At 38.6% G+C, this 19,207-nt stretch overlaps 1 protein-coding gene across 1 annotated transcript; it reads left to right on the forward strand.

The window, feature by feature from the left end:
- The first annotated feature begins 13,038 nt into the window (after window positions 1–13,038).
- Ftmt (ferritin mitochondrial) lies at window positions 13,039–14,491 on the forward strand. Its single transcript, XM_028777239.1, has one exon. It carries the CDS (start codon window positions 13,112–13,114, stop codon window positions 13,823–13,825), a length of 714 nt encoding a protein of 237 aa, XP_028633072.1. The 5' UTR covers window positions 13,039–13,111; the 3' UTR covers window positions 13,826–14,491.
- Window positions 14,492–19,207: the final 4,716 nt, after the last annotated feature.

Genomic DNA, 19,207 nt, shown 5'->3' on the forward strand with positions numbered 1-19,207 from the left:
TTATGGCAACAAGAACATATATGTGGCTGGATGGAACATCTGGTCATCCCTGCACAAGCTGGGAGACACCATCAGCTCTTTTTTCCTCAACCTCTCTGACCCAGAGAAGACTCCTTGTTGACTTGAAGAAAACTCCAGACTGACATATCATCACTCCTCTGTGATTCTGACAACCCACCCAAAAGCGTCTGCCCAGGGACTTAGTTTTGGACCATGTATGAGCACAATCCCAGCTCCTAGCTGACTCCTTCTTTCAGCTCTACAACTCCCCATCCCCGCCGCAACCCTACCTTCTTTGGCCCAGATATTGGACTTCACAGTTCTCCTGTGAGATCAGTGAACCTGCCTGAGAGCTGCTTCCAAATAAACCTGCCCTTATCTGTTCTTAATATGGTTAAAATCTGGCCAATATCTCCATCACCAAGCAAGAGAAAAGGTCTACCAATATGCTATGAAATTCTATAGCATGAAGGAGAGGACTTTAACTATTCTACCAACTCCAAATCCATTCATTCTTCTCTAAGGTTGGATTTGTATGTTGTCCATAACAGACTCATGTGGGTCCGAGTTCAGCCTAGCTGCTGGGGTGTGTGAACAGCACTAGGGCAGACAAAATGGTGCTAGGCTACATTCCACCTTCTCCACTATCAGGGAAGCCTAAGATGAGGGCCCCAGGATGGATGAGAAATAAATGGTACAGGCTGAGGCCAAGTAGGCAAGGGTTTCCAAACTCCTGGGCATCCAGTCATCGAGTGCAGTCAGGATAAGGGGACCGGTGGGGAGGGGGAACTCTGGCATAGCTCAGGGGGTGAGTGTCCAAGTACAGAGGGCATCGGGGTCTTCTGTGGGAGACTTAGTGTGGCTCTGTGTGACAAAAGCCCCCATAGCGGATCTTGATGAAAGAGACAGTCTTTGCTTGTCTCAGCTGTTTATTAATTGTTCTTCATGGGAAATGGTTGCATATGACTTACTCAGAGTGAACCAGAGCTTAAATGACTTTTGCAGAAAAAGAATATCCAAATACAGAAGCTTATTGGCTAAATCCTCTGGGCAGCCCATCTAGATACCGCATTAACATGGAGAACTCTGTGCTCTGTGTTACGTTATTAGGGGTCACGATCTTCATGGTCAAGTGCTCTAGGACAAGAACTGGGTTGGGAGTGGATGAAACGCCTACCTTTCTCAGATATGAAAATTTCCCTGGGTTTCTGAATCCACTCGGCCTTCCCAGTTTTTGTCTGGCGACACACTGGTGACACAATTCCACTTGCCCCATAGACCCAACCCCTGTTTTCTTACAAGACTTTTCCTAGGGAGACGCAGCACACATGTCTAGTCACCCCAGATAGTGACCCTCATCCACGACAGACCAAAATACAAATACCACTAAATTCCAACTTGGTGAACCAGAGGTTTATTGACATTACCCAGAGGAATATAGGTAAAGGGTTACTTACAGGAACAGAAATAACTCAAAGACAGCTGCATCACGGAATTACTAAAACCCACCCTAGCATGGGTGACAGCTCACAAAAAGGGGGGAAAAAACAGAAACCTGGAGCACATTGCAGCTTGGCTCCTCTGAGAGTCTTGTTTACTGATTGGTTCACTGACTCTCAGCAATCTTTAAGCAGTCTTTATTGCTTACTGGAGGGAGGGGGCATTGGAGGGGAGAGTACTTATTTATATCTGGTCAATTTTAGGAACATCCTGAAGCTATTTTAGGTTTAAGAAGCTTCCCCTCAGCCCCAAACCCCACCCAGGACCAAATGCTTCAACCTTGAGGAAATTGCTACACGACATTCAACACGTCCACGGAAGTTTTGTCTTTATGCTTCTTTCTACTCCAAATGAATGTGTCCTGTGCTGCCTTTATTCCTGCATATAATTCTCACATGCCAAGCTTTTAAGATCACAGCCAAACCCTACTGTCTCCACAAGGTAGCCTCTCATCCTTCTCCTGGATCCATTCTTAAATATTAAGGCAGTACTGGATGCAATGGGTTCACACCTTAAATACAAAGCCAGCCAAGACAGAAGAGTGAAAAATGGCATGTTACTTCCAGCAGGCAAGCACTGCACTGGAGCCATTTCCAAAGCATTTGTTCTGTGAACAAAGGAAGCCTGGAACTTTACCTTGGAAGTCTGTACATATTCCTATTGGGGCCACCCATTCCTAAGCATGGTGAGCTAGGGAGTATAATCCTGACCATGCCCAGTTGAATGAAGGTCACAATACAATGTGAATAGATAGATACACTTTTGGGTGGTGTTCGAAGTCTGAAGTCACATAGCTTATATGCAAAAGATTAAAGTAATGGATAGAAATGCCTCTGGGCATGTTCAGCTTGCACTCTGAAGTTTTCGCTGGAAGTAAAGGAAAGGCTACTCTGAAGGTGCATTAACACAGGACTCTGCCCGGAAGGTGTCTGCCTTCATAGTTGCTTATGAATAGGGCTGATGTTCTGTGGCCACACATGGTTCTGTCCCCATATTGTAAGCGTACACAGATCAGAGTCAGCTTTCTCTTACTGTTCACCATAACATTTGCTCTTTATACTTTTTTCCATCACTCTACGATCACTGGCTGCTCCTTGAGCAGTCGTCTAGAAGAGCATCAGAGCCTGGTTGATGTTTATATTTTATCTTACAGTGCTACCTCCTTTTTTTCCTATTACATTAATGAGTTCATTTCTAATATTTAAATAAATTTAAGCGACTAAACTTTCTACTAGTATACTCTAGGAGATAGTGCCTGGTATATTTCGACTATTTCCTCCCCTTTTTAAATCACAATTGTAATTCTTTGAAAATTTTGTGTATTCATTATAATGCAGACCCATTTTCTAACCTTCCCCATGTGTTTCCTCAGAGACTGGTCTAAAGTGTAGATTCTAAATGAACTACAATCACAGACACCAGACACCGTAGCCCTTGGGTTTCTATTAGCCTCAACCTGAGTGTATCCTTGTAAGTGACCCAAGAAAAGAACTAAAATGGAGATAAAAAGCAAAGGACAGAAAGAATATCTCTCTAGAGCAGTGGGTCTCAGTCTTCCTAGTGCTGCTATCCTTCCTAATGCTGAACGCTTTTATCTGTTCATTTCTTGATTATACAATTTCATTGCTTCTTCATAACTCTAATTTTAATTATATATAACATATAAATAATATGTTGTGAATCATAATGTAAATATCTGATATACAGTATATCTGATATGTGATCTCTGTGAAAGGGTCATTGGACACTCCCCATAAGGGGTCACAACCCACAGGTTGAGTACCACTGTTCTGGTGTTTTCAACATTTCCTGAGGTTTGACCTATCCAGTGTCTTTGCTTCTCTGAATAACTCCTTCATCAACTGGTTTTTCCTACCCAACCAGCTCAAATGTGCTTGCTGAACTACCTCTTCTGGGATTGTACAATATCATTTTATTAAGCTTTTTTAGATTTCTTCTAATTTGTTTGTGTCACCTCTTTTCTATTAGTTCCTACAATAGTGGCAAAAATAAGAACAGGAAATAAGTTAGCATTAGTGTGCCTCAAAAGGTCTCCATGCAAACCTTACTGTTCAACCTCCTCTTCTATGCTGCTTCTAAGAAGAGAGGCTGTAACTCAAGCACAGAGTAGGGCACCACAGAGTATGGCTGCCTAAGCCTTTCTGTTGTCTGCTTTGTCACTTCCTGGTTTGCATAGGTCCAAATGTCCAGACTTCTGACTTTACTTCAGGACTCTTTACAAGACATGTCTGAGAAATCATCTGAAGTTATCCTGGAGAATATCCAATACCAAAGGACAATTCAAGGCTGCTTTAGAAGCCAGGAAGAATGACTATTGAGACATTAAGGGTAAAATATTTGCCTTTATTTCTTGGGTCTTTGTCAACTTATTGTGGTTTTATTCACCATTTGATAAGATTGTAACTGCAAAGGGGCAAAAAATCTTAAATTATAAACAATTTTACCTGTTCATTTCTTGATTATGCAATTCAAACAGACTGAAATTATATATTATTCATGCTATTGCAACTTACACTTGGCAAATATTTCAGTATTAATGGAACAGTGAAAACACTACACAAAAATACTGACATGTTTTATTTCACCTTCCAGTAAATGCATATGCTACCAATGTTCTTCCAGTGACTTATTGCTGAGTAAGGAAGCATTGAAGGAAAATGAACTGTGTCACTGTCACTGGCTCACAAGAGGCAGGATGATTGTCCTCACTCTTACAACATTTAGTTTACCTATTTATCCTCTACAAATCCATGAACAATCATAATTCATTGTCTAACTATACCCATTATTCTAGATAAGATATCTTGTCCTAATTAGCTTTCTGTTACTGTGATAAAACACCGATAAAATCAATTTGGGTAAAGAAAGGGTTTATTTGGCTTATATTTGCATGTCACAATATACCATTGAGGAAACTCAGGTCAAAAACTAAAGCAGAAATCTAATGACAAAATCAGAAAGAGGCAGAGACCATGCTGATTATTGCCTTTCTTATATTCTTCTGTAGACAGCTTTCTTGTATACCTAGGCCTACCTGCCAAGCACTGCCCCTCCTACAGAAGGCTTGACCCTCCCACATCAATCACCAGTCAAGTGCCACCATAAACATGTCCACAGGTGGTTGTAATAAAGGCAGTTCATGAATTGAGGCTTCAATTCTTTCTCTTCCCAGATGTGTCAAATAGAAAATCAAGGCTAAGTATCACATATTATAGAAAAAGATTAACAAAACTTCTTGCTCATAGACTTGGATTTTGTTCTCTGTTTATATGTTATTTCTAAAAGCCATCATAAAGGAGCACTGAAGGTAGTTCACATTCCTCTACTTCCCTACACCAGGCACTAGTACATATTCATGGTTTTGCTTTAAAGATAAGTTGACTCTCCTGATCCCTGTTGAAATAAACCCAAAGTTGTTAGCTTTTTAAACATATCAGAGAGCATTGTGTTAGAATGTTATTTAGGGTTTATCTGAGAGTGTTAGAGATAATCAGTAGTGTGAATGAGTTATTTTAGGAATCTGGTGGTTTCATAAACGCAATAATTAATTCAAAGGTGATGAAGGGGTCCTTACTTTGCATCCCCAAATCAAGTATACTAAGGCTTCCTCTAGTTTGCTCTAGCAACAATACATCGTGCTTGGATCTGGCTCAATTTTCCAGTCATCACACACACACACATACACACACAGTGAGAGAGAGAGAGACAGAGACAGAGAGACAGAGACAGAGAGAGACAGAGACAGAGAGACAGAGAGAGAGACAGAGAGAGACAGAGACAAAGACAGAGACAGACAGAGACAGCAGACAGAGAAAGAGACAGACAGACAGAGAGCTATCATGTTTTGAGTGGATCCCAACAGAAAGCTAACAAAAAAAAACCCTTTCATACCTGTGTCTAACCACCCTCTAAGATATTTCCTAATGATTAAACTCAGACAAACAATATATTCAATAAATACTCCCCCCACAAACAAAGATTCCTATTAATTTCTATTTAAAACCTCCAAATATATCAATCAAACAAAGGCATATTGTACAGTGAATGAAAGCTCCTGGAAAGAAGCCCAACTTCAAACCACAACCTTCTGCAAGGCTGATGAAAACTAATTAGAACTTCAACAACTGTAGAGATTTTGGAATGGTGCACCACCAGAACCTAATTACAATTCATCTTAGGCTTGTTAGAGCCATCTAATAGCCATTATTTGCCCTATTATCTGTGTCAACCCTAACATCCTGAGAATAACAGACAAAACTTTTGGGACTTAACAAAACCATAGCTTTCAACATCAAATGTCTAAGTCAACAGACAGCATCCAAGGCTGATAGCTGGGATTTGGTAGTGCTGTTTTGGGTTTTTGTTTTGTTTTGTTTTTTTACTTCACTTTACCACCTACTTAATGTTCCCACAAATATGTCTGAAAAGTACCTTGAATGATGACTGACATCATTCTGTTAGTGTGAAAACTTCACAAAACTGCTTTCTACATTGGACTGTGGGATTTAGGGCAACCTAATCTCTGTTTCTGGGCTGTGGTCACTAGATTTGACTCCAGAATAGACTATTTCTCATCTCCTTTGACATGAGGTTCGTGTGTGATTTGGGGTCCACAATAGTCATCAATAGATTAATTTCCATCTTCCATTTATCAAGGAAGCCTTTTGAAATGTAATTTTAGAAAACACCAGCATGACTAATGAGCCTGCCTATGAAACTGATTCTATTTTGTAATGTATTCTATTCTCTTGTGTAAAAAATTCTATTCTATTTCATAAATGTGCTGATTAAAAGAAATGCGAAGAGCAAGAAGCTATTGTTATTGAAGATGCAAGCACAAAGGGGGTCGCATCATGTTGATCTTTTCCTCATTATTTCTGACTCCATTCCTCTCCTCACATGTCAAGAGCTGTGTCCAAGAGAAGTCATTTCTCAAAGCTTTTACTATTTAAAACGAAGTGCTTTAAAGTAATGAATGGAAAATTTGATCTTATGCTCCACACAAATCAAAGCAGGCGCAATCAAAACAACTTACTTCCATACGAGTCTTCATTTTTCCCATTGGCCAAGAATGTTTACACAGATTATTCCTTATTGGCAATATATGTATAGAGGAGGAAAAAAATAAATATTGTGTTCTTTTAGAATCTATCTCAACTAGATTACAGAGAACTTCTCAGCAACTTCACAGAATTTAAATTACAATAGAAACAGCTCCCAAAATAGTTTATAAAAGTGTATTCAACTAATTTGACAAAATATGTGCATTTCTATTTCAGTTCATTTAGGCGACCGAAACAATTATTATTTCATGTGTTCTTAATGTGCATCAAACACTGTGATGTGACTGGGACAGTTAAAAAGAATAAATCATACTCTTGCTTCTACGAAAACATGCTTACAGCTACACACATTCTTGTGTATTAGAATTATAAATTAACTGTCTTGACATCAACAAAGTAGTGCTTAATTCTGAATGCTGTTTTATTAAAAAAAAATACTTGTGCTTATACTTGAAGGTATTTTAAAAGATGAGAAAGACTTCATTATGTAGTAAAAGAATGTCAGGAAGGAATTCAAAATGAAAGAAGAGGAATGTCAAGCTGTGAAAGAGACTCCAGAAGTTTAAGAGGTACTCCAGGAAGAGAGGAAACCATTAAAGCTAGAAGAAACGTCTGGAAAATCGCAGTGTTGGGTCGTCTCTGTATGAATCTTATTTAAAACAACTTTGAGTTTACTACAAATACTAGAAATCACAATATCCACAAAATAAACAGGTCTGCCATGGAGATCCTTAAGTAGTCAAGGTCTGCCTAATTAGATGGCAATCTTTGTTATGGAGAAAAACACTTGACCAATTAGTGTGCTTTGTCTGAATGCATGCTAGTTGGAGCATCACCTTACATCACGTACCTCTTACTGCACTTGTTCTAGTTATACATTGTATTACACTGGGGCTAAACACTTCAATGAGCGGCATACAGTTTCCTGAGGAAATAACTAGGAACGGCAAGTCATTATTAATATCACTCTAAACCATTATTTTCATAATCTCCCATTAAGAAAGTATGCTTCGTAAATAGCAAAAGCTTAGAGGATTTAAAGGTAAAATGAGACTAGGAAAGTGAAAAGCCATGAGGGATTTTGGATAGGCACCACTGATGTTCTTCTAGTTTCTTGATTTTCAGCACCCACTTATATTTTTTTTTGAAGCAAAAGACCTTTTTTATTTTTATTTATTTGTTGTTAGAAATAAATCCAACGGAACCTTCACTGGGTAAGCTTGCCTTTTTACTGATTAAACATGTCTATGAAGTTTTCTAAGTCATGAGTTTTTTACTCCCTAAAATAATTTGGATTGTGATGTCATTTTCTTGAGAACCCAGACCCGTTTTTAATAGTTATTTGTATACAAAACCACAGATAAATACTGAGTGACTTCCATACTCCATTCTTTCTCTTTAGACAGATCATCTGGCAAAAACTTAGACAAACGTTAGAATTAAATGACATCCTTAATCAAATAGCCTAACAAACATCTATAGAACATTTCACCCAAACACTAAATAATATACTTTATTTTTAACAGCTCATGGGTCTTTCTTCAACATTAAAACAAATACATAAAAATTTAAATATCTTCTTGCATATTCTGAACACAAAGACAGAGACACCATTGACTTTTAGAGAGCTACTGTTTTTCACAAGACTCATTAATTACACTGGTCTGGGCTTTACTTCCATCACTGCATATTTTCTGCTTGCAGCATCTCAAAGAGTGTTTTACTCTGTTTCCCAGGCCTTGAAAGGAGAACAACTTAACAGTATGGTTGTACAGCTGACAACTAAAATACCCACTCCTACCTCCTGTGAAAGACAACAATGAATGAAAGAACAAACTATGAAATTATTCCTAAGATTTAGAAAAGTTTTAACCTTTCAAAGTATTTCATTAGTAATTCTGTGGCTCATGGATTAGAGATAATGCTATGAGAGGTGGGCAGTGAGCAAATGATTCAGCGCACCCACTTATATTTGTGGCACACATAAGGATGCTCACTTTAGAGGAGTGAGCCGACTCTAAAACTACAGATTTGGCATTCTCATAGAAGGTAGTAACTTCCCACTGTTCATGAGAGCAATGTTATATGTATCTCTAGCAATCTAAACAGTTCCCCCCTTTTGCATTTAATCACAATAATATTTGCTTAGTGGACAACATAAAGAGATGGAGTTTGGAAAATTAAACAAGAATGGTCAATAAGATCTGTTAGAGAACACTCGAGTGCTCACTCTATGGTAAGCACTGTATTAACTGCTCTTATTTAACTTGCTAACTGCCTAGGGGACATTAGGAGTATCATAAATTAGCAACTGAAGAAGTTTACCTAAAAAACATAGTGTGATTTACTTTGTGAAAGAAAAAGAAACAGGATTTAAAGAGGTAACATGTGTGTCATATAAAGAAGACCGGAATAGAACCAGAACCAAATAGAACTAGGGTCAAAGATGGAAATTAGAAAACCAAGGTTCCCAAAGCAATAAAGGAAAAGAAAAGAAAAAAAAGAAAAGAAAGAAAAATCTCATCAAAAACAGACAATTGGCAAAGCAGCACAGGGAAGCATGCTGTCATTTAATTATCTTGAGGACACAAATTAAAAATACAACAAAATGCTAATTTACACCTATCACAATGCCTGTAAATTTTTAACTTTAAATGATGATGCCAAGTGTTAGCAAGCCTCAGAAGGAACTCAGACTCAACATGTAATAGAGAATGTCATTGTATGAGAACTTTGGAGAAAGATGTGCCGTTTGTAAACACTTGAACATATATTCTCCATATTACCTGGCTAGTTTGGTATATATCTAGTATTTATTTACCCAAGAGAAAAACATATAAACCCACAAAGACTTTTTTTACAGGAATGTCAATCACAGCTTGATTTTAATAGCCTAAACTGTACCCAACAGTTTAGACTATTAAACTGGCAAGACAACAGGTAAGACAAAGTAGGTTTTATCTTTATAATGTTACACAACAATAAAAAGAAACTATCATATTGGTAATACTCTAGCATGAACAGACTTTACCATTATGAGTGAAATAAACTCAGCTTTGTGCCTAGTGTTTTCTACAGTGTATGGGGAGTCTAGGAAATACAGACTAACCTATAGAGTGAGGCAAATCCGATCCGTGGACATCAGGAGTGACACCAGGTAGGAAAAGTCAGATTAGGAAGTACAAAAGGATACAAAAGTGGGTGACAAATGTCATTATCTGGGTTTGGCTAATGTTTTCACAGATGTCAAACTGACACTGTGGTAAATATCTGAAATTTTATATATAGCAATTATTCTTAGATAAAGCTTTTAAAATATTTACGCTTTCCTCTCTGAAGTATCTTTTGCTATCACCTTAGTGAGAATCATCACCCACATGTTAGCAACAGTTATCTCTAGGTAGGGAAAGGATTGGGGGTTTGGTTTTCTTTTGTTTCTATGAGTTCATATGCATTTTCTTAATGCCCCAAAACAATTTAAAACATTAACTTAAGATTAACAGTTTTTACAAGCTGGAGTAGCCATTCTAAAATGTTCAACCCAAGAATACAAATGGAAGGACTCATGGCTCCACCTGTATAGGTAGCTAAGGGTGGCCTTGTCAGACATCAGTGGAAGTGGAAAGCCTTGGTGCCTGAAAGTTTGGATTCCCTAGCATTGGGGGAATTCGAAAGCAGGGAGGTGGGGATGGGAAGATGGTGGGAGCACACCCTCATAGAAACTCCCAGAATAATATGGATTAGACATGACAGAGGCAAGCTACCAGAAGACTAGATTCTAGAATTCAAACAAAAAATTATCTTGATACTAAAATTTGTTTTGAGAATTGTATATTGCAGAATACACAGCCTTGGTGTATCTACTCATCAAGCAAGCTGAGCAGACCTGCTCGACCTCTGATGTTCTGGAATATCAGCTGGATGCAGTGAAGACACAGACATCAGAGGCTTATCAGTTTACTCTTCCCCCAACCCCTCTTCTAATATCTCAATGACCATAATCAGCTTGAAGAAGTTAATGAAGTGTCGGCACCCCTATTCCCTGGGCTTGGGGACTGAGGTGGTTAATATTGGGCTGTCTTTCTAGGGAAAAGTAGTGGTTTTATTGGAACAGAGAGGAATAGCTAGGATTTATTACATAGCCAAGAACTATTGGTAGAAATCTGTATACTTGTTATTAAGCTGAAGTTATAAGTTCTTAAATGGTACAAAACTTTGATTTCAAATTTAAGGTTTTCATTGGCATGATTTTCTTATTGATATAAAAGTGAGATTAATATTGTTAGTCTCATAGGCATTGTGCCTATGTAACACATTTAGGAATACAGAGCTTAGACTCAGTCCTTTTTTAACTTTTTAAACTGATTTGAGATTGTTAGCCTGTGAGTTAAGGGCCTATAGCAAATTCATGGCTCTGAGTTTATTGCTAGGGTGTTTTCTATATTTTATTTAGAAATAGCTGAGAGGAGTTAACAGACAACAGTCCAGATTGCCTTACATGGATAGTTGGCTTTCAAAATATCAGAAGTCCACATAATTGACGTTACAAACATTTCTGTATTAACGTTCATTTTGATTATAGACCTGTCTGCTCCTGACATCTTCCTTCTTGGATTTTAAGAAGAAATTGAGCATCTTTGGAGTTACTCCAGTTGTGGTGAGACAGCCACTAGGCAAGAATTGCCTCTTTTCATCTACAGACAAATTACTGTCCTGAAAAGGACATACTTGTGGAATTGTCGACTGATTATATATCTGCCAAGACAGAGTAATCAACCCTGAATAATTCTGCATCACTAGGTCTGTCAGATGATTCTGGGCCAGAAGGCTGAAGATCGGATGCTCCAACGTTTTGTAGTATAGGGACTGTCCAGGTATTCAGCAGTCTCTATAAATTGGCTAACTTTTAGAAGCTATGCTTTGTGCTTCCCATAATTTCAGTTAATTCAGCCATTCTGGATTTCTGACGGGGATGAAGACTTACAGTCTCATAGCCAATCCCAGCTATTTACTTTGAGAGAAAAGATTTGAGAGGATGGTTTTCAGCTGACATTCATTCTAAAGCCAAGAAAAAAAGCCAGGTTCAGAACTAAGTCTTTAGTTAGGAGAGATGACAGAGGTTCTGTTTAGTCAACAAAATGATGGAATGTATTAGGTCTATCTTGTACCTTACTGATGCAAATTGGTATAGTTATGGTCTAATTGTATTTTGAAGGAAAAGTTTTATTTTAACAGGAAGGGTGATATGTAGGAGGAGCTAAGGTGGGAAGAGTAAGGAGGGGAAGAGGAGTAAGAAGTGAAGGAGGAGAAGGAGAGGATGAGCTAGGAGACGAGAGAGAGGAGGGGGGGCAGATGTTTGAGTGACTCTGCCAAAGATAGTTGGTATACCTAGCTTGGGTACTGGGTGATAGTTGGTATACCTAGCTTGGGTACTGGGTGATAGTTGGTATACCTAGCTTGGGTACTGGGTGATAGTTGGTATACCTAGCTTGGGTACTGAGTGATAGTTGGTGTATCTAGCTTGGGTACTGGGTGATAGTTGGTATACCTAGCTTGGGTACTGGTTACACTTCTGATTGTATGGTCATCTTGTTTTTGACGTTATTGAGCATTATCAAACTAATAAAGCCTTTGATTAACATTTTTTAAAAAGTTATTAATAAAAAAAAAGGATTAACAGTTATTCACTGAGGAGAGTGTTAACACATGCCTGTAATCTCAGTTCTCAGGAGCAAGGAGGCAGAAGGATGCAGAACTCAAGGCCAGCCTACAGAAAAATGACATACTGCTACATCTTCTTCAGAATTTAAGGTCCTTTTTTTTTAAAAAAAAAAAATGCATCTGTATCTACATCATCAAAAAATAGGAAAGTAAAACAAGCCAGTATGTAAAGTAAACACAGCCAGTATGCATATTCTTTCTCCTTTTCTAAAATATGGCTTCTAAGCAAGGAAGGTAAGTTCTGTATTCAAAATGACAAGGCACTTTAAAACAGATTACTAAAGTGAAGAAGTTCCACTATGTTGGCCATTGTTTTCCTACTTAATGTCTGTTAAAATAACCAGGAGTTATTTTTAATGCTGGCTTTCCATAGGACAATTTATTGTGCCTTCGTTTCAATGTCCCTAGGTTCTTAGAAAAAGATTAATGAAGAGAGACATGAGACAGTTCTCTGTGTTGCCGAGCTTACTCTTAAGACAGCCATTTTAATTCAGGCAAACTAATCAACTCTACGCCATCTTAGACCGGAATCTTGTGTTAGTAATTCAGCACATGTTTTGGTAAATGCCATCCTTCTGCGTTTCCTTTACTGAGGGCCTAGGGCCATACTCATGCCTACCGCGACAAATGACAGTTGCATAGCGTCAGTGGCCAAGATCTCTTAGAACTCTGCATTGTGGAAGAGAAGGGCCGTGTGACGCAGAGGTCATCACTAAGGCTGAGTTCTCATTTAGACCTGATGCTCAGCAGCAGACCTTGTGCTGAGCTTGCCTGACCTCAGTTTCCCCTACTTTCAAACAGAAGTCATGCTGTGCTGCTTTTGGTTCTTCTCCAAGCACATCGGCCCTGCACTGATATCCCTGCCCCGTGTGTTACACAGATTCACTGCCCCACAGTGCTTGGCCTCCAGGTATCCTTTAGGTCCCCTACTGGCCTCTCCTCGACGCCTCCTGGCCTCGGTGGCTTCCTCCCAGGGCTCCGCTGGACCTGCTAGAGTGCGCCAGAACTTTCACCCGGACTCTGAGGCTGCTATCAACCGGCAAATCAACATGGAGCTTTACGCATCCTACGTGTACCTGTCCATGGCCTACTACTTCTCCAGGGATGATGTGGCCTTGTACAACTTCTCCAAGTATTTCCTTCGCCAGTCCCTGGAGGAAAGGGAACATGCAGAGAAGCTAATGAGACTACAGAACCAGCGAGGAGGCCGGATCTGCCTCCAGGACATCAAGAAGCCGGACAAAGATGACTGGGAATGCGGACTGCGGGCCATGGAATGTGCCCTACTCCTAGAAAAGAGTGTAAATCAGTCGCTGCTGGACTTGCATACTCTGGCTACAGAAAAAGGAGATCCTCATTTGTGTGACTTTCTGGAAACTCACTACCTGAATGAGCAAGTGAAGTCTATCAAGGAATTAGGTGACCACGTGCACAACTTAGTCACTATGGGGGCTCCAACTGCTGGCCTAGCAGAGTATCTTTTCGACAAGCACACCCTTGGAAGCGAGAGCAACCACTAGGACAGAGGCTGCCTATCTGATACCCCAGTGTGTCCAAAGACCTGGATGGAGTTAGAGATCTCCTTATTTCTTGCCCTTAAAATGTGACTCCATCTTTACATTCTCCTCCTTTTTCAGACTTTTCTGCCAGTGTTTTGTAGAGAAAATATGCTTAGCTCTGTGCTCACCACGGCTTTCTACCAACACCAAAATACTTATATTTTCCCAGCCTGAAAGATAGCCCAGAATACTATGATGTGAAAAGGATGGGAGACAAAACACATAAATTAGATGCAAGATCATATTCTTTGAATATTATTGTCAAATGTTGTTCCTAACCATAAACCTAAACTGAAATTCCATGATTTTCAACTCAACAATCTGTACTGACTTCAAAATCTTATGCAAAATGGTCGGTGAGAGAAATACATAATATATAAATAACTGTAAGACACAGAAGATACAGAATACTTTGAAAATCACACATGCAAAAATTTGACAATTATTATCTTTTTCCGAGTGTGTTCTAAGAAATGACAGTGTATGGAGACAACCTAGTTTTTTTTTTTTTAAAGGTTTCATGTCAAACTTGGTATTAGCTTCATCAGGTGTCAGTGGTGGTGTTGAATAGCTCAGTGGGTTCACATTTTAAGGGCTTAGAGAAGACTATTAATTAAAATCATAGGAAAAAATCAGAAATGCCTTATTTTTCTTTTGGTATTTCCTACTGACATATATACCATCTCAAGATAGGGAGAAATGAATTTGTTTTGTTATGCTTTTTGCCTTTTTGCCTTAAAAATAATTAGCTAGCTACAATACAACAAAACAGACTGGTTTGGTTTCAGATTCTATATCACAATCTCTAACCACAGGGTTGTACAGCCTCTCTTTCAATATAACCCAGAGAAAAAAAATCTTTAATAAAATACATTTTTTATCATGTTAGAGTGTAAACAAAAGAACTGTGAAGGAGAAAAAGTCAAAGAATACATAAAAAGATCCAGAATGAAAGAAGTATCCTTCTGGGTAAAGGGATTTTGGAGGGAAGGGGTCAGATGAGTGGGAGATATTTGGTGAACAGCTATTAGAATCAACTAGATTAGAATCAGCTGTGTGATGGCTGGGGGAAAGGCCTGGGAACAGCAGTGTGTAAGTGTAAGGGACAAGAGGTGTATGCCTCAAGTTACTACAGACATGGGAAAACGAGATACCTCCTAGGGCTCCAAGAGAGGAAGCAATCAGTAGCTTAACCTGAAAAGCACATTAACATTTATGGTTAATTCGAATCCTCTGGGACACAGATGACAAAACATCAGTGTTCAAGAAGCTAAGAAACGCTGGAATGCCTCTAAAAGAAAATGGGGAAAGCATTGTATGTTGACTCTTATAGGAAGGTCTTAAAACCTTTAAGAGTCTTACATTATTAGTCTTTAAAGTTTGTCTCCTAGGGAGGAAAAGATAAGTATTGTAAGTTGTTTCATGGAAACTCATAGTTCTATGGAAATCTGTACTGTGCTATCAAGAAATCTTCATTCAAAGTCATCAGAAGAAACTCAGTATCTCAGATGTTGACCAGAGTTTCTATCCAATGTACTAAGTGATTGATGCATGAGAAGTGCTGACTTTTAGAACAGCAGCTTGTGGCCCTTGGGTAATTAGGCTCCCTATAGTCTGTAATCAAAGAGTCCATGCCAGTGATTCCACAAATTCAATTGTTTCCAGGGAAACACCAGACATGGGGTACCACAGGAGCTGCTGTTAGATACAATTTTGCTAAATGTATTCTGATGTGGGCATAAGTTCATAATGTATTATTTTAAAAGTAATCTGTGTTACAATGGCAGGGTTACATTACATTAGTGTAAATATATATAGGAAGAACTACAGAAAATACTGAATAACAGATATTAAAATGACTGGAAATATATACATCAACATGTTTAGCTAGAATCTCTTTAGAAGTGACAATGTAGTTTACATTTTCAAAAAAAATCACCTGTTTCTTAAGACAACTTTCTTATGGTTATCCAATATTATCATAAGGAGAAAAGTGAGATTTAGAAAAAGGCAATAAAGGTTTGGACTATAGTTAAATTTATGGTTAAAATTTATTATAGAAACAAATGGATGTTAGGGAGAATTCAGAAATGACATCATTTAAATTTTGTGATCATGATCAATTGAACAAAAAGCATGTCAAAAACAGGATTTGGAAAGAAAACCAATGCAGCTCAGGTCAGTCACTGGAAATTATGGGACTTAAAAATAAACAGGGCTCTCAGCAGGAGATCTAAGTGAGGGGGGGACTGGAGTGTGACAGGCCAGTGTGTGTTGATTAGTCTCATTTTCCATTTTATTCTGAAGTAGTCTGTTTTGCTGCACAGAAATCCTATTATATGTCTTTAGAATATTTCCTCTTCAGTTCTTCTAGATGAGTGTTTTTCAAACAGCACATCGTAACCCATTAGTGTGTCATGAGATTGGTTAGTGAGTCACTACCCACTTTCCGTGAACAAAATAGAGTTGAAGTGAACATCGGTGATGTAACAATATTGTCAGACGATACTTGCTTCAGGTGTGTGTGCATGTGTGTTCTCATGAATTTACACAGTAGAAGGTGGCATTTCTTATTCTGTTGCTGTCATAAATATTTAATAGCTGTTCTTTTGGATAATTATTTTACAGTCTTCTAACTCCTCAAATCTCCCATCTCCTTTTCCCTACTGTCAGTGATAATCCTTTTACTCACTGAGAAATTAGAAGTAATCGCAAGAAATGTTCTCGCTGTTCCTGCACTGAATTAATCGTGCCCTTATGTCTGTATACATTTGCTATGCCTCTGGGTATGCTATGGTGGTTGAAGCAAGCAATCCCAGCCTTCCTACGAAAGCCATGGGCATGAGATACCTACAGTAACCCTCTCTTGCATAGGTCACCCATCTTTATGAGTTGAGCCCCATGAGAATGTAAACTGTATTCCCCCCTTCATCTTTAACAAATACCACTACCGTCAGACTCACAATGCTTCTAGGAAACCTGAAGCTACCACCCTGGATCCACCACTGTACATTTCTTACAGACTCTCTGCTCTCTGCTTGCAGTCTTCATTCTGCTCACAGGCCTCATTCCTCAGCTCAGCTTCACACAAATTTTCTTCCCCATGCCAAGCCTCTTCTTTCCAGCCTCCTCCTCTTCAACCCTGGCAGTGCCTGAGACCATTTGCTGCTGCATATCTCTGTCACCCTTTTAACCCCCTCTTACCCTCCTCACCTTTAAGCCTTGGACCATGCTGGAGTATTGTCCTTGCATCTAGATTTTGCATACATATCTATATTTAGTTCCTAAAGATTGCACCAAACCCAGTGAGTTATATTTGATTGTGAACCACTTTTCTTTTTTTTTTTTTATTTTTTTTTTATATTTTTTTTTAATTTCTTTTTTTTTTTGAACATGAAATGCTTTTTTATAGCATGTTTTACAAGGGGAGGGGGTAAGAGGGTCCAGGTGGTGGAAAAGTACAAAATCTTCTTGGCCTGTGCCTTGAAACATGTCATGGTCTATATGGTACACTGCCTTGAATTATGATCTACCTGCAGTTCTTCAGAAGATATGGTACACTGCTTGAGTTATGGTCTCCCTGCTATTCTTAAGAAGACATGGTACTCTGCTTTGAGTCTATCTGCAGTTGCTAAGCAGGATCTTGCAGCTGCCAAGCTTCAGAGGACATTATGCAGGTGGGGAAAGGTAGGGGGTAAGGGTAAGGGCGAGGGTCCTGGCTTCTGGCATCCCCCCCTTCTCTGTTTAGTTAGAGAAGGCGTCTTATGTTCAATCCCAACTATGTGAGTTTTGAATTTGGATGTCTAATTATGGGGGGTCTTAGACAAGGTGAACCACTTTTCTAATGTAATATTTCCCCGCTTTGAACTCTGGGCTCGAGTGTCAAACGCTTCACATTTTCTTCAGCTATATATCCAACATCTCAAATTTGCCCTGTTTAAAGCAACATGTTTGATTTACTTGTCCTCCAAAGCCTGTATATTCCTATATTTTCTTCCTATATGTACAATTCCATTCTTGTACTTTCTATGATCTACCCATACCTAGCTCATCTTTTTCTTTCCATATTATAGTCCAGACCTCGGGCAAATTCTTTCAATGTAACTCCCTAAACCTTCATTTTCATATTAGCTCTCATCAATTCCAGCATCATATTTTACATCACACTCATAACAAGTCTGACTGTGTCCGAACTTATGTGTATCGTCTTGCTTCTCAACAAATAGCATCCAATGTGGATTTGATTTGATTAGGTCCATCCTTAGTACTTCTCCTTTTACTTCTCAAAATTCTTTAATGATTGTCAAAAGAAGGTCAGTGTCATGATGTGTACCATGCCTTCATTAGTCCTGTGGATTTGAGTGCATAAAATTCTTGGATGAGATGTACTTTGTGTATATGTATGAAAGATCGTAACAAGTGGAAAGACTTAAGAGAAGTGTGTGTGTATGTCTGTGTGTGTGTGTGTGTGTGTGTGTTAATTTTCAATAGTTATCACTATCCATGAATGTTTGAATCATCAATGTTATTTCTCTATAATGAAAATGAGAAAAAATAGAAGAGGAAAGTGGGGAGAAGGAAGGGATGGAAGGGAATCAGGAGGGAAGAGCATGCCTTTTGATCTGTATCCCAGGAATATTTGTACCCATTGGCCCTTGTATCTCAAACTTGTTCCCTCTGTGATGAACACTTTCCCTCCAAGAACAAATGTATGTTACATTCTCTCTCCCTTCACATCTCTGATTGCCATCGTGTAAAGACTTTGGGATCATCCATTCTAATTTAGTCACTATCTTCTCCAGTATTGGTTGCCTTTTCTTTGTGACATTTATCAGCAGTTGATACATTTTTTGATTGCTTAGAATTTCTTCTCTCAAGGCTCATGGGCCAGATCCTTCATTTTGTTCAAAACTATGATCATGCCTCTAGAGACCTCCCTCTGGCTAGTAGGTCTATAATGATAGCGAATGAGTTAATGAATCAAATGTCCTAAAATAGTTAGAAGGGCTAATCTGCACTTTTAGGAAAAAATGGCATAAGAACTCATCATAAAATTCTTATAATTTAAAAAAAACAAAGTTGGGAGAACATATTAGTATCGGAGAAGGGGATCTGAAAACTTCTCAGGAAGGTATTACTAATTAGTAGTAGTATTATTACTACCCAAATGAGAGAGGCAGAAAAAGGAAAGTAGAAGACAGGCCCAAATACAGAAAATTACAAACTGGATAGGTTCTAGATTTAGATTAGACTTTAAAATCCTTGAAAATATTCAGAAACAGGATTAAAAAATACCAAGATCAACAATAATTTTAAAATGCAGCACTGATTTTAGAGCCACGA

The sequence above is a fragment of the Grammomys surdaster genome, unplaced genomic scaffold, assembly GCF_004785775.1.
Source record: "Grammomys surdaster isolate TR1022 unplaced genomic scaffold, NIH_TR_1.0 278, whole genome shotgun sequence".
Lineage (NCBI taxonomy): Eukaryota > Metazoa > Chordata > Mammalia > Rodentia > Muridae > Grammomys > Grammomys surdaster.

Excerpts from the sequence above, each read along its gene's own strand:
- Ftmt (XM_028777239.1), top strand. The coding sequence starts at position 13,112 with ATGCTGTGCTGCTTTTGGTTCTTCTCCAAGCACATCGGCCCTGCACTG.